The 21,222-nt window shown below is 31.0% G+C and overlaps 1 protein-coding gene and 1 long non-coding RNA gene across 5 annotated transcripts; both read left to right on the plus strand.

Moving 5' to 3' along the window:
- Positions 1-323: 323 nt before the first annotated feature.
- On the plus strand, positions 324-4,452 carry LOC109621205 (uncharacterized). Of its 4 annotated transcripts, XR_010709602.1 has the most exons (6): positions 324-1,309; positions 1,473-1,534; positions 1,613-1,750; positions 1,867-1,992; positions 2,411-2,503; positions 3,943-4,452. It is a non-coding gene; the product is annotated as an uncharacterized lncRNA (long non-coding RNA). The 4 variants fall into 4 exon arrangements; XR_010709599.1 differs by having other exon boundaries at positions 1,473-1,750; XR_010709601.1 differs by lacking the exon at positions 324-1,309 and having other exon boundaries at positions 1,324-1,534.
- Positions 4,453-6,322: 1,870 nt separating this feature from the next.
- LOC117691269 (cell death abnormality protein 1-like) lies at positions 6,323-15,928 on the plus strand. The gene is made up of 7 exons (XM_034476963.2): positions 6,323-7,576; positions 9,910-9,974; positions 13,418-13,543; positions 13,629-13,703; positions 13,803-13,928; positions 14,229-14,357; positions 15,678-15,928. Exons 1-7 carry the CDS (start codon positions 7,503-7,505, stop codon positions 15,800-15,802), a joined length of 720 nt encoding a protein of 239 aa, XP_034332854.2. The 5' UTR covers positions 6,323-7,502; the 3' UTR covers positions 15,803-15,928.
- Positions 15,929-21,222: the final 5,294 nt, after the last annotated feature.

Below are 21,222 nucleotides of genomic sequence, written 5' to 3' on the forward strand. Positions count from 1 at the left end.
ACTTTCGAACGATTCTCGGCAAGGGTAAATTTATCAAGCGACTTATTGCAAGAATTTGAAGAAAAAAAATTGCTATTTCCGTATGTAAATACAATTACTGTATATACAAGTAAAAGTCAAAAGAGCAAGTGAGGGATGTTAACAAATTTTTAAATCCACGTTTTGAGTCATTTGTGCGACAAGGCAGATGAGACTGTTCCTCTTGTGTCAAAAAAATATTTCCGATTGTTGTGAAATTCCGCAAATCCTGGCATAATCTCGATTGTAACGTGATTTTTTATACTTACCTGAAGTTCCTGATTAGGTATTTGAGACTTCATTGTTTTCCTTTATTATAAAGCAAATTAAAGGAACTGTATCTTGGTCGTGTTATGCTTTTTTTAATTGAGTAAATGTGTTATCCCATATGAGATAGTTGCAATGTATATAAGTCAACTTATTTATCCGAATAACGATTTCCTTTCACATAAGTGCAAAATAAGTATCATATATAACAGATAATACTTATTATCTATTTTTATTTCATAATAATGGATTAAAAATTGATATTGATAATCAATACGTGACTTTGAATAAACGAAAATCGGGGATTTCCAAACGAATACAGTAAGTTATCTTACTTCATCACTTTTGTCATTGAGTTCGAGTATTCATTCAATGGCACATTGATAAATGTAAGATTAATGATGAAGTTTTCCTCGGTTGATGATGTACAATTTGATACGTCAGTGACAATGTGTAGGGGTGAGTAGTGAAATCGTAATTATAATACATGTAATTTAGCTACATTTGAAGTAAACTGTTTCCCTCGATCTTCATGCTCAGTGAATATTCAAATTCTAGGATAGAAAAAAATCATTGTTTGACGCGAAACGGCAATAATTGTATGGTTCTGAATTAACCTTAAAGAAATCGTCAATAATATACGATTTATTATAAATATGTTTGTATTGAGCATTAATTGTTTATAACGATTAGAAATATATGATTATTTTAAATATTATAAATGATGTTCAAGTACAAGTGATTATGATGCAAGATGACCAAATGTTATTGATTAATTAAAGCGTTCAGTTCCTTTAAGTTTACCTTTCCTTGTTTTATATGAAATTGTGTAAATTGAGTTTAGAGTTTGCACCGGAAAACAAATTCAGAACAAATTTATCAAATTTCAAAATCGACGAGGAAGACGGAAACGGGGACAGCAATTATTTACATTTATTTTATTGCAGATAATTATGTTAAATGTATGCATCATATATGTTGTGGTTTTACATGTCATTGTTACTTCTTCAGAAATATGTAATAAGTAAGTTTCTATCATTCTATCAAATGAAGTAAAATTGATTTAACTTTTAATGTCATATCTAAAGCAAAATGTTATACCATTGATTAAGACATTCCAATGAACATCCAAATCTGATTTTAATGCTAAATAGTGGACAAACTTTGATGTTTATTTTTTTTCTAAGACCAAATGGGACTGTATGCTGTTCTGGATATATTTGGAACGAAAGCCTTACGGAATGCACACGTAACCATATTTCAAAATATGTTTCATTGTCTACAGAGAGATACCACGTTAAATTATTTAACAAAAGTTAAATTAAAGGTTGTAGGGTCGGTTTTTTTGGAAAAGACTGTACTGAAAAATGTCCAGTTCCTTCGTATGGCGCTGCCTGTCAGTCCATATGCAGCTGTAGTCACGAAAATTGTCATTATGTGTTTGGATGTAAACGCCTAGCATCAGGTAATATATATTTATGATCATTCACTTTCGATTTTATTCATTGTTTTGTTTATACTGTCTTAAAATAGTTATTTTCTACATGTCTCCTATATATATGATTACATTAAACTTTTAAGATTGTGAGACTGGCAAAATGGGCTCGTATTGTGAAATTATCTGTCCATATCCAAGTTACGGAAAAGATTGCCAGCTAGAATGTCATTGCAAGAAGGATTTTTGTCATCCTGCGAATGGGTGTAAAGGTAAGAGGGTGTTAATTATCATTCATTGCTTTAAACGCTCTTCTTGTCTATCTGTTGTAGAAGATATGATTACGTATCAATCTATTTAATATCACCACCGACTTTTCAATTAAACATTGCTCTATTTTCATTTTGCGTGTTAGGAATTCAGATTGTCAACTTAAAAAGATTTTATGTTCATAAAAAAAAGCAACTGCCAACCAAACGCCCCTACGATAATTTGTGTGACGCCAAACATATTACTTTTTTACCCGTTAAAAAGTTCATACGAACATCAATTGGTTTTGCTTTTTAGGAATTTCCTTAACAAGGGCAAATAACTGCAAATGTAAAAAAAAATGTTTTTTGTTAACCGTTTTCTACAGAAGATCCTGAGTATGAAACATAATGTTTTGGAAATATTTTTGTTCTTTTATAGATTTGACAGGCACAACAAAAACATCATTCCTGAAGGGAAATACAGACATTCAAAATTTAACTGATTCAACGTTTTCAATAAGAGAATACAATAGTAAAAAATTTATTTTAAGTGTTTCTGAAGTTCAGTACATCAAAATAAGTATGCTTAAATGTTATTTGTTGAAAGTGTGTTATAATGCAGTTTAATCTGATTCTTCATCATTCATCTTTAATGTATTTAACTTTAATCTAATCCAGAGAGTACCAAATGCACTACCATAAACAGTAACAGTACCAATGAAGCGTCTCACATTTTTAAGTCAACATTCAACACTTCTCCAATTATGGCATACTCTAAGATTTGAATATATGACAATTCTCTTAAACATGACTTGTAAAATCGCTTTTCTTCGATGGACTATACAAGCTTAAGGTATAAGATATCCCATAAAATAATCACTTAAGGGCAACGTTTAAAGCTGTTCGCTCATAAATCCTATGATCATAAGTGTTTTACGTCAATGTTAGTGTTTGAGTTATTTTATTAAGTTCAAAACGTCCGTCTGATTAGAATTTTTTTCATGATTTCTACAAACAACAAACAAAAAATCTAGCATTTAACCAATTTGATAAAGTCAATCAACTGTTCTGATACGCTACCGCGTTCGAACATACGAAGCAACTCGCTTAGAGCTCACGCCCAAATCACCTTTTGATAAATCAAACAAGTCAAGTTGCCGACAAAACTCTGCCATCGAAATTTGAGAATTCATTCAATGGGGAAAAAAGTAATACTCCCCAAAGAACGTAATGGTATGTAAAAGTTTCTGCAGACATTTAAAAACTCCACTTAAACGTTCGAATACACGGACATTTTGTTTTTGCCGTTCCTGTTAAGACAGTGTGTAAGAAAAACGAGTTTTCATTAATTGAAAAAGACAATTACCTCAATTCTAGATATTGAAGTGTTCAAGAATTTTGAGCTCTAAGCTGATTAATTTAGATATTCAAGAGCAGCAGCTCATAAGAACAGCTAGTTAATTAGATTGCAGCTAAGCACGCATCTAACCATGACTTTGATATTAGCATCCACAAGTCACACCCTTGGCGTTAATATTTGTCTTTGACAAAGACAAACGTTTACAAACTACCAGCCAAGATTTTGATAGTGGTAATTTTATTGGATAATTTAAAATCTGATTTGAGGTATTTTCGACCAGTTGTCATTAAATCTTGTATGAAGTACCATAAAAGAACGATTTTTATTTGTCTTTTAACTTAATTTAATTTTTTCCGTAGCTGAGATCACCATGTCAATATATATATATATATATATATATATATATATATATATATATATATATATATATATATATATATATATATATATATATATATATATATATATATCTATCTATCTATCTATCTATCTATCTATCTATCTATCTATCTATCTAATGGCCTAAAATTTTGCCAATAATACAAAATATAAAATAGCAGTATTACCTTTCTCCTTCATTACCATAAATATTTTATTGTTTTCATCAACAGGTCTGCCAATACACCCCATTTTCAAGAATGATTCGAATAAAACTATATGTAAGAAAGTGCATCCAGGCTCAAATGAGTTGATTAGTCATGCAATAGTTAGCTTGATAGTTATTTCAGCTGTCCTGCTAATATTGTACAGTTGTTTTTTCATCAATGCATGTTTGGAAGTCATTCAATAAATACACCTTATTCTGAAAAAGTTTAGCTTAACGAATATCGCTTTTGTTTGTGGATCATTTAGAGAATCGATATTTGTTGTTTAGTTCTTTGCAATTGCTTAATCATTAAAAAAAAAACATTTTTTGTACTTAAAAGAATATCTCATCTTTTGGTTGAGAAACAAGCAGATATTTGTATTGGTTACAAAAGTTCCATTTCATAATATCAATCGATCATGCAAAAATGTTATTTAGGAATCTTCATCCATCAGTAGTGCGCTGGCACATAAATCAGGTTGATGATGTATTGAAATATTCGAATTTTGAGTAGTGAAATTTTAAAAATTATGATATTTTGTCGAATTTTAAACAAAATGAAAATAATAAAATATAAACTAAACTAAAAGAAGTTTTGCGTTTTGATTGTAAAAAAAACACGTTTGTTAATATCATACTATTGAAATCCCTTGAGACTGTAGAATTCAACGCAATGTGTCGGTCATTTTATTTCAACCTCGATTTTAAATATTTTTTTTCGTTATGAATTTGCAAAGTAATTTCGATCTTCTTGTGATGCATCAACATAAGAAGCTTCATCTATTTGATTTGTGCTACTTTCGATCGTCAAGAAATCAAGTTGTTAATTATTAGATGTCATAAGGTTAGTACTCCACTAGACCAATATACCAGTGAAATGAAGGTACGAAAAGAGAATTAAAGATTTTGCTACATTGTCAATGGACAGTTCATGTGTATTTTAGAAAAAAAGTATACTATAGAAAGTTATTATGATATTAATACATCAACCAGTTTTTGAAAGCATTTTGGCTCCGAATGCAATAATTGTTATTCGTAAATAAAACATGTGTCTTATTTATAACGTTAAAAAAAAAGACAATAACAATAATATGTTCAAGTCAAAAAAAATATTTATTTCACCAGCGTTTTGAAAACGGTAGCTTCCTTTCCTACTAACGAAAAGTAAAAAGTGCAAGAACCTTGGTTTTTGAAAGTTGAACAAGGTGGTTTATAGAAAATGTTAAAACATATTTCTTTAAAAAACAATGTTATGTTCAGTTTTTTACTATGTATCTTCTTCTCCTTATGATCATATCAAATTACAGCGACCGTCTTTTACTTTGTATAATCATTTATAGTTTACATTACAATTTTTTCCTCTTTGATACATTCTGGCCTAGGATAATGAGATTTGTCAGTTGATGCATCTTAGATCTTAGGATATATTATCCAAACAAGTAGACTTCTTTAAATGCATTGTTTAATGCATTGCCATACCTTGGAATATATGAAAATTGATGCGAGTTTTACGAATTTTCATATTCAGAATTTTGAAAGAGAATGATAAAAGAACTGTTGTTCAGGTGATCGATGTGACCCATAGGTCTCCTGTTTACTTGTTTGTTGTGTATGTCTCAGACTGAGCAAATGGGGATCTTTGTCTTTGGAAACATTCAGTGCAATCGATTATTACTCTATATTTTAAATGTAGGTATGGCTATACGATTTTTGCATGTACTTCATAATTTGCATTATATTTGGCATTTTTATTATTTTTCCAATGTAAGTAGCATAAAATGTTACCCAGGTAACACAAATATGTGCAAAACGTGAATTTGATAGACTAAGTATACATGTAAACAACAAGTGTATACGTATAGATTCATAAAATAAAGTTAGTTGACGTGAAGGCCCTGGTTTTGGGTTTTTTCTGGACTCCTTCCTAATGATATTTAATTTGCAATCTTAGCTTTAGAGCATTCCAAATTTTTTTGTTTAAACATTTTGAATAAGCCAAACAATAATGCTATTGATGGTATTCCTGTGCACTGTCTGATCTCGTGACCGTCTAAAAAACAACCCTCTAAAAAACGAGTTTTTTGTCAATTAACACATCAATCTTTTCATTTATCCTATCTGAACAAATGAAACGTCTATTTGGCATTCAGCGAAAATGGTGATTGGCTCTCTATTTCCATTATTACAATAGAAGTGATCTGTTGGAGGCATCAACCGCTTGTTGGAAAAGAGCGTTGGTATAGTTGCACCTTTTTGTATTTAGATGCTTCAAATTGACTTCACGTCGAATCAGCCGCAAACAGCTTTATATTTATCTCCTTGCGCAAATTGATGCAAGGGGATATAGCATCGCTGCTGTGCGTGTGTGTGTGTGTGTCCTTGAGCTTATAGGCAAGATTCAAAGAAAACCTTTACATTTATTTTTAAACTTCGTACACTTCTTTAGTATGGTAAAGTCACAAACATCGCCATTTCAAACCGGAATTTTATGTGCGACTTGACAATAGACATTTCCAGTAGTAAATGAAACGTAAACATTTCAAATCAATAACTTGATATTTTGTTGAATTTTTTTTTTGTTAAGGTACGAAACAAACGTTTTTAGTACTGGTAAGTTAAAAGGATGCCAAAAGGGGAAAATTGAAGCAGACAGAAGATTAATATCATCCAAATTTTAACAAAACAAGTAGCGGTCTGAGTAAAATAAAATCATTCGAAAATTATCTAATATCAATTGCTGCAGATCTACATGTATATCTTCTAAAATATTTCGGTCGAAATACGAAATGTTTTCTTGAGTTTTCCAGAGAAAAAATACAGATTGCTAGATCATGTTTATCAAATTACATGTAGCCATGTTTAATATTTATTTTGAAATTTAGCTTTTACTAATCGTCTGATATAATGCTTAATGTATTTCACTGAATAAAACTAAATGATTAAACTTTCTAACGTGTGTTCTATTTCCGTTAGTAATAAGGGAAACTCACCAACCACGTAAATGTAACACCCCTACCCCACAAATATACACACACATTCCAAAAGTCGTTTTGAGAAACTTCTATTATATTTACGTTCCTCTCAAATTAATATGTTTAGATGTACATATATGTGTAGTATATGCCCTGATTTACGATGTCTTTATATTTTTACGTTAGAGTACAATAAATATTTTGTTAAAACAGACAACCTAACACGAAAGTGTCTAATAAACATTTACCTATATATTGTTCTTTGCTTATGGTCTACATAAACGGATCAAAATATTTTATTCAACATATAAGCGGGACAAGTATGATTTATACTTCAGGTTAAGTAGAAGGATTCAATTTTTGTCGATAGATTTAATTTTAACCTTGTAAATATAACAACTAAGCTTCACTTCTGACAAATGAAAAAATGCTGTAATGAATGGATGTGACTTAACGTTATATTACAAGAAGGAAACATTATTTAGAGGAAACTTCAAACTACTTTACTAGATGCAAGCATACTTTGAAGTGGTTTTGAACCGGACTTAATTAAAATATATTTAAATATATAGAAAATACTTGTCATTAAATCAGGTTTCTAAACAGTGTTCAGATGTTTTTCATCTACGGTGTCCTTTTGCTTCTGCGATTTTTTGTTGTCCTTGTATCTAAGGAGATACCTGCCAGGTAAAAAAGTATTTTTTTTACTAATTGCATTTTAACGTCACCGGGAACGCTCGGTTGGCGTATTGCAATTTTTTAGTGTCGACCTTCCTGCGTTCATAAATCTTTTTAACTAAAACGGATACCCGTGATCCCTAGAATAAGGAATCTGAATGCAGGGTGGGGCGAAAATGGTAAAAACGTATAATGATGTATAATGTTTAAAAACCCTCGTCTGTACCTCTTCTGACTCTAAGTAGAAACCGACTACGTATTTAGAAATACGATACAGCTGTTTAATTGAATTTAGTTGTTTTCCTAAATTTAGCTATCTACTTAAACTTAGCTGTCTTCTTTAATTTAGCTGTGTACTTAAATTTAAATTTCATATCTAGAGCAGTATGGGGTTAGGGTAGTCATAGACTATAATTATTATGCTTAAAAATCTTTTTTTTTCTCAGCTGTTGAATTTTCTTTGGAGCTAAGTAGATATTCAAAGGAAAGAATGAAGCTGTTTATCAAACTAAAGATATCATGATAGCCCTTAGGGGATTTAGTTTTGAGTGGATGAAAAAGGGCTGGGTTTTATAATTTAAATACCTTGCATATTTAAAAAGATCCCAAAGTTGCATATTATACTGTAACACATCATTTTTAAATCGTTTTCATTAAAAGCAAATAAACACTCAGTAAAAGTGTTTCAAAAGATGAAAGTCATCATACTTTTGGAAAAGTAAATTTTAAAAAATATATTGCAATTCATGAAAACAAGAGTCCTTGTCATATGAAAAAATGACAATAACAAACTGTCAACCATCTCAAAAGTCCATAAAACGAAATACAAATTCAAAGCAGAGCAACACAGAGCTCTAAAAAAATATAGGTAAGATCAGGTGCCTAGGAGGAGTGAGCATCCTCTGCTAACCGGTCGCACCCGCCGTGTGCTCCTTGTCACGATTGGGCATGTTGTAATCGAGGTAGATATCAAAATCGGGAAAATGTCATTATAGGGAAAAACGAAACGTTGATGATTTGGTTGGTTTGTGATGGTCAAAATACAAACCTTGAGCCAACACGGACCTCCATTACATCGAAGGTAGGATCAGATGCCAAGGAGGAGTGAGCATACTCTGCTGACCGGTCATACCCGCCATGTGCTCTTTGTCGTAATTGGTGATAAAACGAAAAAGTAGTTTAGGTGATTAGTGGAAGATTGTATTTGCTGACAAGCAAGGTCGTTGTATTGACCATAGAGCTTACGAAAAGATATCTAAACCTGAAATATAACGGCAGCTATATCCTTTTGAGCTTTAAAGTTATGCAACGATACTCTTTGAAATGATTTGTATCATTTTAAAAGAAATTATACATGTTAGTAAAGGAATTGAGACACAAATATAAAGTACCATCTGTACTAACATTAAAAAAAATTATATCAACTTTTATCAGTCTTTATCCAATTCGGGAAGAATGCAGAAAAAAAAAATACTTTGAAACAAGTATTAGACAATATTGAAATAGATTTATATTTTTATAAAGAATAATTATTTATATTTACTTTCATTCAAAAAATTAAATGAAGCAAGTACTTGTAAATGCATATATATGATAAGTATTTTGTTTACATTTGAAATTTATTAATGATTGATGTAGTGTAGAAACATATTTTTATGATACAAGTCATTATATGTTGGTAAATTTGAATTAAACAGAGACTTCTCTGGCTTAAATATCATTATGTCAGTTATTGTAGTTTGAAATTGTATTGAAAATTCCTCAATTATTTTTGATACTGAGTTTACTAATTAATTCCTTTATCACGATTTCTGCTTTGGTTTCCGCAATGCAGATAGCATTAGAATTCTAAGTCCGAATTTCCACAGACTGAAACTTAATTGAAATTTACTGAAACTAATTTTTATTACAGTTATGCCTTTATCATAGTTTTGCAATGTTTCTGCAATGCGGAAACCATGTAGAAATAAAGTATGCTGCCTTCGCTGACTGAATCTTGATGAAAAACTTCCTGAAACAATATTATTGCTTGTGCATTGCGGAAACCATACATAAAATACCAACGTCAGATTACACCTACGTTTCATTATACATGTAGTTTCAGTTTTGAAGAATCTGGATTTTTCATCCAATGCTTTGCACCAAAATTATAAACATGATATCCAAAGATTTAATGCGAATTAGGGGATCATTACCATACTTCAAATTTTCGGTGCATGTGTGTTTGGACTAAGATGCTTAGCTGAACATTTTGGAATTTGTGCCTCTTATTTGTCATTACCAATGTTAAATTATTTTCTTTTTTACATTTGTGAGAAAATATCTTCCTATGTTTTATTCAGAAATGGTTCTACTTTTAATGCTGATGAATCGAACAGTTTGGACTACATGCAAGAAAATTCTCAAGGTTTATAATTTCTATTTGAAATTTTTTTATAATATGTGTGTTTTTAAGTACATTTTTAAAAAATGAAGTTCTTTTTAATCATGCTTTAGTAATAAGAGTAAACGTTTTGATATATACTTCAGTAAATGCTTTTTTGACTTGTAACGCACTCATTAGTATTCGCGTATTCCTTTACCAACTCACATTGATATGGTGTATACAGGGTTTTTCTCGCCCGTGTTATTTTCGCCCTTCTTCGTTTCTTCCTACTGTCTTGAATTTTGCCCCAAAACTATTTTTTTTTCAAGGAAGATGATATGAGAAATTATAATTCGGCCAGTCTTATTATCAGAACGGATTTGGTGTGTTTTTTTCGAGAGCGTCACGATCAACTCTGTCAGTAACGTCAAAGCAAAACAATATTAAAACACACCGCAGGTATTAAAACTTTATGATCGGTCAGCTGGTTTTTTTAGGCGGAATTATCTATGCACTCTTACGCAATTCCAGAACTTATGGATTTCACAGAACAGTTCATTTTTCCCCAACATCGACTCTCTCCTTTTATTTAAATTATATGCAAAACTCACGTACATGTTGACCGTGGTTTGCGACAATGGCTTGAAACAAATATGAAGTTGTATGTACTCCGCGTTTATTTCATGTACATTGTAATTAATGTATAATGTACATGTATTACCTACTTACTTACCAGAAATAATAGACATGACTTTCTCGATTACTACACTTTTCCATCGGCAATCTACAGTCAATAAACGAAGTGAACGATGATTATATAATAGTGTTGTGTTGTGCATGTACTATGCCTAAATAGTAGTCAGGGTTTGATACATGGTGCACGAGCCGGAGGCGAGTGCACTATGTATCAAACCCTGACTACTATTTAGGCATAGTACATGCACAACACAACACTATTGTTATTATTATGCCGACTGTTAAATATACTGACGTGCTTTGCTATAAGTAGCTCTGACGTTCGAGTGTTGACAAGTCCCTTAAAATAATCACCGGAAAAGCAAGCGTTTGTTGTTGTTTTTCAAATTACGTGTAATCAATTGATTTGATTGTTTATTTAATCAACAAGTTGTTGTACAATAAAAAGTCAACAAAGATGTATGTTCTTTTCAAGAAATAGAGAGACGTTTGGCCTTACCGAGAAAACTCGAAATGTTTAGCAGACGAAATCTCAGTGAATTTTTTTTCTTGAACATTCTTTATCAAGCGTCATTTAAAAAAGCGTTTTTGTGATTCTCATGTAGAATTTCTTTGAAAAATGTTCAATCAATTTGTTCAAAAGTTTATAGGAAACTTTTACTTTAAAATTACCGTCAATAATGAAGTTTTTTTTGGAAAAATGAATAATTTTAATTGCTTGATGTCAGTCGTACATATCTACGTTTTATATACCTAAATACCGATTGTTATTATAACGGCTAATTTAGCGTAGCGGTAACGCGTTGGGCTTCATGCTAGATTCAATGATTTTAGCGTCGTGAGTTCGAATCCCGCTGTCGGCGCTTGACAGATTTTCGTTGAAAATATTTGCCGTGCTCTATTTCGGCATAGTATGCTTACGCTATATAAATCCTTTGATACTATGCGAAAATAGATGAGTATTGAATATATAGTGACAAACTGACAGAAGGCATAATAATATCTTATATCAAATTATATCAAATATTTAAAAAAAATTGTTTTATATACCTAAATACCGATTGTTATTATAACGGCTAATTTAGCGTAGCGGTAACGCGTTGGGCTTCATGCTAGATTCAATGATTTTAGCGTCGTGAGTTCGAATCCCGCTGTCGGCGCTTGACAGATTTTCGTTGAAAATATTTGCCGTGCTCTATTTCGGCATAGTATGCTTACGCTATATAAATCCTTTGATACTATGCGAAAATAGATGAGTATTGAATATATAGTGACAAACTGACAGAAGGCATAATAATATGAAATAACCTGATACGGAAGTGGAAAGTGCAAGGGGGTATACCAGTATGTACAAATGTGTGCGTAGAACTGAGCCATCTTCGCTAGACAAGTGTCCGATTCGTTTATTCTCATTTTACCCTACCAAATTCTGTGTATATAATCAATACTAAAATATCCTCATACATTTTACCACAAATGTCATTTCTTCACTTGTCTCTGAAATTCTTTTAAACGCCATCATCAGTCCCAGATACAATGGCGTGGTTTGTTTACATATAAAATAACGACTCTTGATCCGCTTTCCGAGGTCGATTAGCCTAAAGATTGTTTATTAGGAGAAAGTTTGGGGCAAGTAAATCGACAACTATGAACAGAAGAAATTTTAAATGGATTATTTGCACTGATTGTGGTGTGATATATAATGTTAATTTGTTCAAAACTAGCGTATTTTTGTGTGCCAGAAACTGCAAGTTTTTCATAAGTATCGTATGCACTGTAGCTACATGTATAAATAGTCTAGCCTTAATCTTCGTAGAGCTATGTATACTGTATGTATGTTTTGCCACAAGTATACACTTTCGAAAAATACCCCAATTCCGACAGTCACGAGTAACTAGGTGAATTTTCATTCTCTGAAAAGTTGTTCTGTCCGTGCATAATTTAGTCTGCACAAGCAGCCAATCAGCGGTAAGCTCAATACACCGGAAGTGAGCATTGTTTATGCATGACGTAGCTGACAGAATTGAACGTGACACTATCGGAAAAAGCTCACCAAATCCGTTTTGATAATAACTTCGTCCGCTGACAATGAGGCCGGAAAGGGCGAAAATTAGACGGGGCCAAAACTTACTGTACACAGTAGACATAATCGATTTATTTTTCATCGAATTAAATGTTTCAGAAGATAAACTTTATCATATTCTTTACTTAAAGCAAAAAAGTCAGTCTTTGTTGTTTCGTAAGTGCATAATAGCTGTTGCAAGCATAACAGAACATTGATAACTGCATGACCATTTGGTAATTTTTGGTAATGATTGCAATAGCTAGCGCTTAATAACTAAGAGGTTATTTATTCATTTGTTTTTTTTTATCTAAAGTGAGTGTGCAAACCCATCATGTCAATAATTGTTTTATATAAGTGAAATTCAACATAAAATTATTAACGCAACTATAGTTCATTCTAATCAAAAGCAACGTTCCTGCTTGAATCGGAAACAGCCAATACAATACTTAGTCTATCGTTTTGTGGTTTTGTTTTTGTTTTTTGGGGTTTTTTTTTGTTGGTTTTTTGGTGTTTTTTGTATTTATTTTTTTGTATTTGTTTTTGTTTTTTGTTTTTTTGTTTTGTTTGTTTGTTGTTTTTTTTTAGGGGGGGGGGGGGGGGTTGCTTTATGAAACGCATACATTTATTCCACAATGATCGCGTTAGTTCTGATGAATGCTTATAAATTATAATTTATATTAACCTTGCTTTGCTTATTTCATACATCATTTTAATTTTTATAAAGCCTGCAATGATGGATATACTGGTTCCAATTGTATACTTCGATGTCGCTATCCGAGCTATGGGAGGAGATGTCAACAATTATGCAATTGTGAAGAAATCGTCTGCAATAGTACAACTGGATGTGAAGGTAGTTTGACCAATAGTTTTTAAATAGTCTGTAAAGTGTTAAGTTCATTGTTTTACTCCCACTAATTTTTCTTCCAAATTCAAAGATGGGTCGTTTTCAGTGCCATATGCAACAAACGTCAAGACCGACGCTAGAGTTCAAATACCCACAGATGCAACAGGTATGTGTAGTTGTTAAATTGTTTCCTTTTAATATGAAATATTTCATATCTAATTGCTTTGATTTTTCTTTTTATATCTTTTATAATATTTATTTAAAGCCTGTCGAATTGGATACACGGGACAAAATTGCGATAAACAGTGTATATATCCCGGGTATGGAGCTGGTTGCCAATCGGAGTGCAATTGCAATGTAAACCAATGTGACCACGTCAAAGGATGCATTAGTAATGTTATTTTGTTCAATTAAATCCTTAATTTCCAGATATTTGGCGCATGCAGTATTTGCCTAATATATGTCTTTCTGTATCAATATTTTCAATGCTTAGCAATCTCATGATCACTTAAAAATGATATGGGCATTTTTTCTGTTGAATGTTTTATGTCAAATCATCGAATTATTCCTATTTTTATTTATTCTTTGGTGATGACGCAATAGTGGCATTTTAATCAAAACAAATAAGTTGACATACTTTTTTTTGAAATCGTTTCATGTTTAGCTTACAAAATTGAATTATCGTTTTAAGGCATGCATGGATTCAGCAGAAACAACAAAACGCTTGATATTGGATGTCTATATCCTCGCTATGGAAAAGATTGTCAAAAGACGTGTAGATGTGAAGAGATGTTCTGCAATACAATAAATGGTTGTTTAGGTATAATAACAATAAAAATGATTAACATTTTAGCAGTAATTAACTTAATTTTAAATTTCCGAGGCAGTCATTTTAGCTTTAATCGATATCAATTTTATATTTGATACTGTAAACAAATTTTTATACGCAACTACTTTATTTTGCGATTTACTGGAGAATACTAGTTCGTGTCATAATCAAGCCTTATCTTCATAAGATTCGTTCTTAAAGTCATACGACAAGGATCAGATTGCATCTATATTAAATTTCTATATACCGCATTCATTCTTATATTCTATTAGCAGTGGTTTAGAGGCACAAATGGAAAGTATTTGGGTGTGATCTTTTTGGAAGGGGGATGAACACATCTGAAATGTGTATACAAACACAAGAAACGTTGCTTGACAAATAAAAACTCTAGGTTAAAATAGATATTAGCTTTAAAAAAATGCGTTTTGTAAATTTAATGAAAATGGGTAACCTGCATACGCACAGAATATTTTTAAAAACCATATTAAAACATGAAGACTGCCAAACCCAAACGAGGAAGCACTCTATTCCATTATCCCCGCCAATAGAGTCTGATGGAAAATATTTTAAGGTGGAATAACACATCGTCACAGAATGGCTGACCTCTCATCGAAACGACATTTCCTTTTATTAAAATGATTTTATCGAAAGCAAGATGTAACTTACTTCAAAGGCGAGTGGTTAACGTGTCGGGCTTGTGATCAGTACTTCCCGAGTTCGAGTCCCGCAAAGTCTTTTTTGCTATTATAACTTTTTTATCCCCAAACTGCAAATTTTTCACTCATTTGACATTTGTACAGTTTGTTTATTATCTGTGATTTATATCTTTCCTAATTAAATAATTTACTGTTAATCTGAGTGATTTTTTCCAGGTGTGTTATTCAACCTTAAAGGGAAAGGACCGTAGAAAGTGGTTTTGGCAATACTTGATATAACCCCTTTTTACAATTTATGTTCATATAACTTGATGAAACTTTCAAATTGCGTGTGCAGGTTAATGTTTAGTATTCCATTTTGATTCAATCAACCTTCTTGTAAGTTGATTCAATCTATATGGATAGGTTTGTACATGTAAAAAATGATATAAAACGCTATTTCATTTTTATATCTATTAACGTTCCGGTGTTTAAAATAATCAATTTAATTAAGAGCATTATTCGTTCATGTTAACTAAATCATGGGATTTACATGAATGCGTGGTATAACGCAATTATTAAATGTCTATTTGCATCATTAATAATTAAAGAAAGAATTGTGACGTTTTTCAATGTAATTGCAAATAAGGTAAAGTACGTTTTTATCATTTTTCAGTGACAAATAATTGTACATCAGATAAACACCACAGAAGAAAGCAAGCAATGATGTCTACCACAGTCATTCTAGGAGTATTGGCAATGTTGCAGTTCTCTGTCTATTTTTTATTGACATGGACTTAAAAACGATTGTACAATCATTTAAAAACCTTCATTATTGAATAAAATTTCAATTTGAATGAAAAATGACTCAATACTTCAAGGAACGCAATATGTCATATGCTTAACTACTATTCAGTTTGTGCTCTGTGCACGTAACTTTTTTTTTTTTTACAAAAAAAAAACATCCGTATGCACATTAATTGAGGTTAAATTTTTTAATGGTAAGAACTATGGTAAAGAACAAGATAGAATAAGGGCCATTTATGGCCCCTTCAGCAAATATGTTCATTTTACTACCATGCATAGTACTGACCTCAGTAATCAACATGATAGGATTTTTTTCTTGGTAACCCTTCAGTATAGTTTCCTAGCAACGAAACAAACGTGACCATGGTTTCGGTCTTAATTAAGAAAAAAAAACCTCTTCATTCAATTGGGAAATTTTAAGTTACTGTTATTTGATTAGCATAAGTTTATTTAATTGAAGTACCACATGAATTAATATATTAAATGCATAAAATTATTTACTAAGCGTTTCCATGGCAACCATGGTTTTCCTTAGTAACCAACTAAATCACTTCTATTTCAAGCCCGATTGCATTCTGAGAAGTATACAAGTTAATAAAAAACTTTTAAAGGCTTTTAAATAAATAATGTAACATATTTTTTTTTACATAAATGTTAAAGACATTGTGTTTCCTGTTACCAAAAAAACATTCCATAGCAACCATATGAATATAGATAGATCTGCAAATGTATAAGGTTGTTTGTGCTTAATATAGCATTGACCTTAGTTCTCGACATTGTAGAGGATTTTCTTGGTAACCATTTGATATACATATACATGTAGAATCATGCAATTCAAAAGATATGCGTGAGGGTTCTGTTATTAAATAGATAAAGGAAACACCTTGTCCTTTTACTTATATGGTAGTTACAATAGATTACGTATTTATCATCCTTCTTTTTAAAACTTTTAAAACTATCAATAACATTAACACATCAAAAGAAAAACGTAATTTAAATTCAGAAAATCATTTATTCAATGACTTTTTTCGGTAACCAATTAAATAATATTTCTAGCCCAAATAGAAACAGCATGCACAAGTAAAAAAGGTACATAGTATTTAACATTGCAGTTATTTTTCTCCTTATTTTTTCTACATATTGAAATGTGCATGTTTCCTGGCTACACATTCCAGAATATATGTGTTCACAGAGAGAGAGAACATAATGTACAAAATAGTATTATCTATTATATTTCAAATCCAATGATTGGTACCTGTACATGTAACAAAGAATGATACATATCTCCTTAAAGTATTAACAAACATGAATGAAACACATGTAAAAATTAGTATTGTCCATTATACTTCACATATAATGGCTTAAGCAAGCACACATAACATATAGTATTCATATTAAAGTAATGATTTCAAGAAATCAGATTATAGTCAACAACATTGTGATTGTACATGTACACATGTTGTATACACATCAAAGAATTCTTCACAACAGGCTACATGTAAATTAAATAATCAACAGAATTTATCGTACTATCAACAGAATGTATGGTACATTCATGTACATTAGCAAATACATATAACAATTACATGTACATATGTGCACTGTAATAATGTTTCATTATCTGAAAGAAAAAAATCAACTTTTAAAAACACACTTTTAAAAATATATGCTATATACATACTGTAAACTAACATTTATTCGCGGCGACTTTATTTCGCAAGCCTAATCCACGTACGTTTTGTTATTACAATCATACGCCAAAGACTGGTTCATGGTGAGATATATTCGAGATGACAAAGCCCTTGCAAAAATTTCTCGCATACAAATAAAAGTTGGTTTACAGTAAATGCCTGCTCACAAAAATTATGTTATATGTAATATTTTTTCATGGCCATTTACTTTGCATTTTCATCTGAATTGAGTCCAATTTTCACGAAGCAGATCTACACAAGCTAGCACATACAATGAAGATTCATGATCTGAAAAAAATCAACAATACAAAACACATTTCTTAAACATATGCCATGAAATGCATTCATAAGCAATATTTCTAAGGTTTCACTATTTTGATTCAATTTAATTGATTAAATTGTCTTAATAATTTAATTAAGACACTATTCTTCTCAAGGTCACTGACTCAATCACTACATCTGTTTACAAGCTCAATACCTTACCCCTGTGCTATGATGATGTTCAACCATAATGATTGATACAATTTAACAAAGCATTTTTAAAAATCCAAATGAGGTACTATAATTGGCCATAAGTATGTTCCCAAAATGGTCAACGTTAACGTAGATCTCGTCATCGCCTGAAGTGTTTTGACTAACTACTTTTAACAACAAAGTAAAATGACTAAGCAAACATATATATATATATATATATATATATATATATATATATATATATATATATATATATATATATATATATATATATATATATATATATATATTATTTTGTATTATATCCTAGGATATGAAATATTCTTGCAATTTTCCTCGTTTACCGATGTAAAGGCTCGCAATCGATATAAAGTGAGACTACTCGAAATGTCAACTACAACTTTTTCTAGGTCACGGAAAATTCGGATTTCGTTTTTTGACTTTTGTAACTGTATTATTAGCATTTTTCACATAATTTCAATGATATTAATGTCTGAACAGTATGTATTGTGATGCTGTCATTCTGCTCTGTTTAACTGGGCCTAGAAGTCTGGTTATCCTTTTCTAACAAACTACTGGCGATTTGTGAAGTGACGAACAATTACTGACGAGAAGCAGTCTACTTACAGTTTTATTCATCACATTATACTTTGGTCTTGCTGTAAATCAAGCTGTTTGATTTTTGAAAGCATGTTTTTGGTTGGTTCTGGGGACTTTGAAATCGGATTCAGTCATCTCTTGGTTACCTAATCTTACAACTTTCAGATCGAGTTACGATTTTACCATTATTCCAGTCTTCCAGTTTCGGCTGTGTATTCCGTTGATCCTTCCAGTTTTATTTATGTATAAATACCAAATCTGACATCTGTATTACGACTTGTTTCTGTCTTCCCATACGTTTTTTGTTGTTCGTCGCCATGTTGTTGTGCAGACGATAAATGTTTACCAAAGGGGAATAACTCCAAATATAAACTCGGCAAAAGAAGAAAAAAAGTCGGAGAATCATAGGACACATTTTTTAAATCTGGCCATCAAAGAAAAATATGCTTTATTTCCTTTTGAAATGTACCTTACAGAAAAAAAATGTTACCGCGGCCATTTTGGGAACATACTTATGGCCAACTACTGCAATTTTTTATTCATATAGATTTAAAAAAATATGAATGTTTTAATTATTTTCATAAATAATTATATCTTAATATTTTTAATAAGGAATGAAATGTATAATTAATTCATTTGATATTATTGAAACAAACATATTTCAGAAATACAAAAAAAATATTGTATAAAATAATTTTAAGAGCATATATTCTTCTTTGAACAACAAAATCTTGTTTTAGATTTGATACTTAAACGATCCATATGGTAATGTTTCAGTGTAATATTCCACCTTAATGCAAATACAATCAATATCTGCTTTTCAGTACTTTCAGTACTTTGATTATGTACTGTCAACAAAGTTAGGGGCTTTCCACATTTTAAAAATAGATTTTGAGGGGTTTGAAGATGAATTTGGTTTTCAGCAATACAATCGTGATTTAGCATTGTAAAATGTTAAAAGGATTAACAAAAATCAACCAGTACTTACATTACTTTGAGCTTTTAAGTACTACACGGCTTCTGTGCACAATTTCACTGTATAGGCTACTATAGCTTCTATAGTGACATCAGGCGACAATCGTCGTCTGTAAAAACGAATGCATTTGTTTACACCACTTTTTTCATAAATAAAAAATAATACAACACATTCTATTTTAATACATATGAACATTTTAAATAATATTTGTTCTAAATTAGTAAATTTTAACTTTTTATGATGATATGGTATGTAGTCATTTCAAGCAGTCGGCAGCTGTGCTGCAGGAACGTTAACGTTACGTAAGCCGCGTCAATCTTGATACTTATTGTGTTGTTCACATTAAAATTCATACTTTAAAGGATAAAAACTAAATAAAATCATAATGAAAAGTAACATTGTTGATAATTTTGTGAAAATACACATATGTAACTACATAAAATAATGTGCACTTACCAAACTTCTACAAGTTCAGCTTCACCGTCACAATATGTTTGTTTCCGGAAAAAATTACGCCGATCGATTCAGACTGATTATTATAATTTTTCACATGATTTTTTCTCCGAATTTTCGATATTTGAACATGAGCGACTAAGAATACCACGAAAAAAATTTAAACAAAGAAAGTACATATCTATTGCTTACTACAGACGAAATTTTGTTGTGGTATTCTTAGTCGCTCATATTTTTTTTAGAACGCAAGAAAGTTGAAAATAGTGGTTTTCTTGGTGTTTTTCAGAAATAGGCATGTATTCCATCCATTTAATTTTATTTTACCAACACTTGTGAAGAAATCAAACAGTTTCTTTAGTTAGTGCTTGTTATCAACTTTATAAAAAATATGATATTTGTTAATGTACGTGCAGTATATTTTATAGAAAAATTGGGGGCATTTCTACTATATATATCCTATCTAGTCCTTTGTTTCTGTCAATATGCAAATTAATGTCATCTTAAGAGATAGAATGTCGTGGAACTTCGAATTTAATTTTTCACCATTTATAGAGCGTTTTTCTATTCATCCAGATTGTATCTCATACCATATGCAGTGTACATGGATGGAAGTAATGTTTTAAAATTTTTCTTCTCTGTATTAATTATGAAATCATTTTTTCCTTGTTTTATAATTTACACGCAATTTAGAAAATGTAACTAAAAACGAGGGATCAGTTAACTTAATCAAATTATTATTTGAACTTTAATCCTACGATTTTTATTAAAATATCAATAATCGTGAAAAAACCCAAATGATTTTTATCACGATTATAATATTTCATATTTTAAGAAAGTAGCTCTTTGTCGATTTTTGGGAGTTGATTTTTAATCAACTCTCCTATGCAGTCACTCGGACAAACCAAAAGTAAAACAGTGTTTGGACCTCAGCACAAATCATTGCTCCTGAAAAGACTTAGTTCTTAAAAATAATTGATGAATTCGATGTAATGTATGCTAAAGCATTGTTTTTCAAGGAAACTTATTTACAAATACCTTAAAAATAGTCAGATTTTTAAAAAATGGTACGAACAATTTTAATATTTTTGTAGTCGTATGTATTCCTACGCCAGAGTTCAATATAGTCTCGTTCAACTCGACGCTCGGCTGTCTCCGTAAACCCTTGTCGGAGATTTACGGTGTCAGCCGAGCGTTTGGTTGAACGAGACTAGAGTTCAATA

This window comes from Magallana gigas, chromosome 9, assembly GCF_963853765.1.
Source record: "Magallana gigas chromosome 9, xbMagGiga1.1, whole genome shotgun sequence".
Lineage (NCBI taxonomy): Eukaryota > Metazoa > Mollusca > Bivalvia > Ostreida > Ostreidae > Magallana > Magallana gigas.

Bases quoted from the DNA above. Each gene is read 5' to 3' on its own strand.
- LOC117691269 (XM_034476963.2), top strand. From the start codon at position 7,503: ATGTTTTTCATCTACGGTGTCCTTTTGCTTCTGCGATTTTTTGTTGTC. The intron at 9,975-13,417 runs GTTTATAATTTC...ATTTTTATAAAG, and splicing joins CATGCAAGAAAATTCTCAAG to CCTGCAATGATGGATATACT. The intron at 14,358-15,677 runs GTATAATAACAA...ATCATTTTTCAG, and splicing joins TACAATAAATGGTTGTTTAG to TGACAAATAATTGTACATCA.